This window comes from Pundamilia nyererei, unplaced genomic scaffold (genome assembly GCF_000239375.1).
Source record: "Pundamilia nyererei isolate P.nyererei 1_Seehausen unplaced genomic scaffold, PunNye1.0 scaffold00007, whole genome shotgun sequence".
Lineage (NCBI taxonomy): Eukaryota > Metazoa > Chordata > Actinopteri > Cichliformes > Cichlidae > Pundamilia > Pundamilia nyererei.
This window is the reverse complement of record NW_005187408.1, coordinates 2,731,257-2,733,406: the sequence shown is the minus strand read 5'-3', so window position 1 is coordinate 2,733,406 and position 2,150 is coordinate 2,731,257. Positions and strand designations below refer to the sequence as shown.

Sequence of the window (2,150 nt, the reverse complement as noted above, 5' to 3'; positions counted from 1 at the left end):
ACTATCAAAATAATCGTTTGTGGCAGCCCTAATAGGAAGTGTATGTGTGGGTGTAAATGGGTAAATGTGAAGTAATAACTGGATTAACTGCTCAGTTAGAGTAGAAAAGCTCTATGTAAGTACCAGTCCATTTACCATTACAGTATTGTTCACTGATGGTTTACTATAGAAACATCGTAAAGATTTTGCAGGAGAGATGCATCCTTAAAATCAAACATGCTTTTTATAATAACCTTAAAAAAAATCTGACAGATTATTAAAAGGACCAATACAGGGGTCCTTTTAATAATCATATAGGGTTAAATCAGCTGTAAAGAAAATAATCCTCACCATTTCTTTTGGTTGCTGCTTTTCAAAACTGATTAGAAGACAAAGGCGGACCTAAAAATCAATCAGAGCTACCGTGTGTGTGTGTGTGGTGGGTGAAGGGGGGGTGGTATTGATAGGCAGACAGGTGCAGCAGTTTTGAAGGGGTTTATTTTGACTGAATGGGGAGAACGAAGGCTAGCTGGATGTAGGAAAGGAGCAAAGGCCTTGATGGCGGTGGGTCTTATGCTCTGTCATTAGTTGGGCATTAACCCCCTCCCCTTTAAACCGTCTTTTAGTAATGACAGGGCATAAGAAGCAGAAAGGGGAGGAGTGATCTGGAAGAATATGGGGAGATTGAGAGGGTTAGCCCACAGCACCTGCCCAGGGTCACTACCTCACTCCAGGAGGTCCTAACTACTGCCGTTTTGGCTGTCTGCTGCTCTGCCTGTATGACAGAGCAGGACCCTGACACACAGCAGCTGAAGATACATCAAAATGTAAATAAAAGGAAACATGAAAAGGCAGTATGCGAAGTCAGTAAACTTCTTTTTATTTCATGCAGTTTTTTTGTTGCATTTTACAAATCCTATTTGCAGTGCGTTTCTTGTCAGATTGTTGTGCAAAATTAGAGCAGCTAAATGGAAACAACAATTTTCAGCAAAATTTCCTCATTACCAGAAACAGTTTTTAAAAGCACCACAAGACAACAAGTTTTTTTTCTTCTCCCCAATTTTTTAAGAACACCTTTAGCAACAAAGTGGTAAATCAACACGTTTTATAAACGAGTAATGACATTGGATGCTTTGAATGTGTTTTCTGTGTTCATCTGTTTGATGGAAATGTACATTAATTCATGTGTTTTCATCAAGAATCCTTTAAACATGATTTCTAATCACTGTTGCAGTAGCAGAACTTCAGAGTATAATAAATGCCTTAAAAATTGAATGAAGTATTTTAAAACTTATTTAAAACTTTTTAAAAAAAAATGTTGGTTTTGTTTTGTTTTTCCTTTGTGTTTTTCTCTCTGTCAAAGCAGCAAGTTGAGATTTTCATCCAAAAACCTCACAAAAAATTTAACTAACAAGCAACAAATCGCAACATTTGGAAAACTTTGTGTGTTTGCAGCTGTTTCACAGCTGGCCGAACTAAGCCAGTTTCATGTGTCATAGGGCTGGTTGGTGTGCGAGGACCAGGCCTGTCAGAACAGGACCAGACGTTTGCCCATCGCCTTCTCCCGGCATGGACCCATCTGCCCTGCCTGCAGCAGGGCGACACTTAGACCCGAGGTAACGCACCCGCAAACATCAGAGTTCACACTGGCACACACGTGGCTTTGCATTCCCATTGGCTTAAAAGAAATATACCCCAGGCTGAGTTAAATCTCCACAGCAGCATGGGTTGTTGCATTCTGTGGGTCTTTTCCAGTTGATGGTGCTATGGAGCTGCAATATCCGCTCTCATATGTGCTGTGCATTTCTGCTCATTAGCGTCACATTTCCTCAAATAAACACTCTGATAAAACCAATCTTTGTCGTGTGTGTGTGAGCGACTGTGTGTCAGCGCACATGTGTGCCACTCTGTCTGTGTTTGGAAGGCACTAAGAGCTTGGATGGTAGTTTAGCCATTAAAAGCATCTGTCTGTCCAGCTCTGGTAGCCGCCTTATGAACACTTTGTTAGTTTGACCACTGGATTTAAAAGAAACACTCTCCCTTTCAATTTGAGCGTGACAGTTCAATCTGCTTTTTGTCTTTTCTGCCTCTGTCCCATTCTTACCATTCCTGTCTCAAGCCTTTGCTTTAACTCTCTCCTGTCAATTCTTTTTCTTTCTTTCTTTTTTTTT

General features: G+C 40.6%; 1 protein-coding gene across 2 annotated transcripts in view; it reads left to right on the top strand.

The window, feature by feature from the left end:
• pola1 (polymerase (DNA directed), alpha 1) overlaps positions 1 to 2,150 on the top strand; it is a 64,796-nt gene that overhangs the window by 40,060 nt on the left and 22,586 nt on the right. For both annotated transcript variants that reach the window (XM_005722524.1, XM_005722523.1), the window contains exon 35: positions 1,479 to 1,595. In XM_005722524.1, coding sequence (XP_005722581.1) covers positions 1,479 to 1,595 — 117 coding nt within the window. The remainder of the gene's footprint in view (positions 1 to 1,478; positions 1,596 to 2,150) is intronic.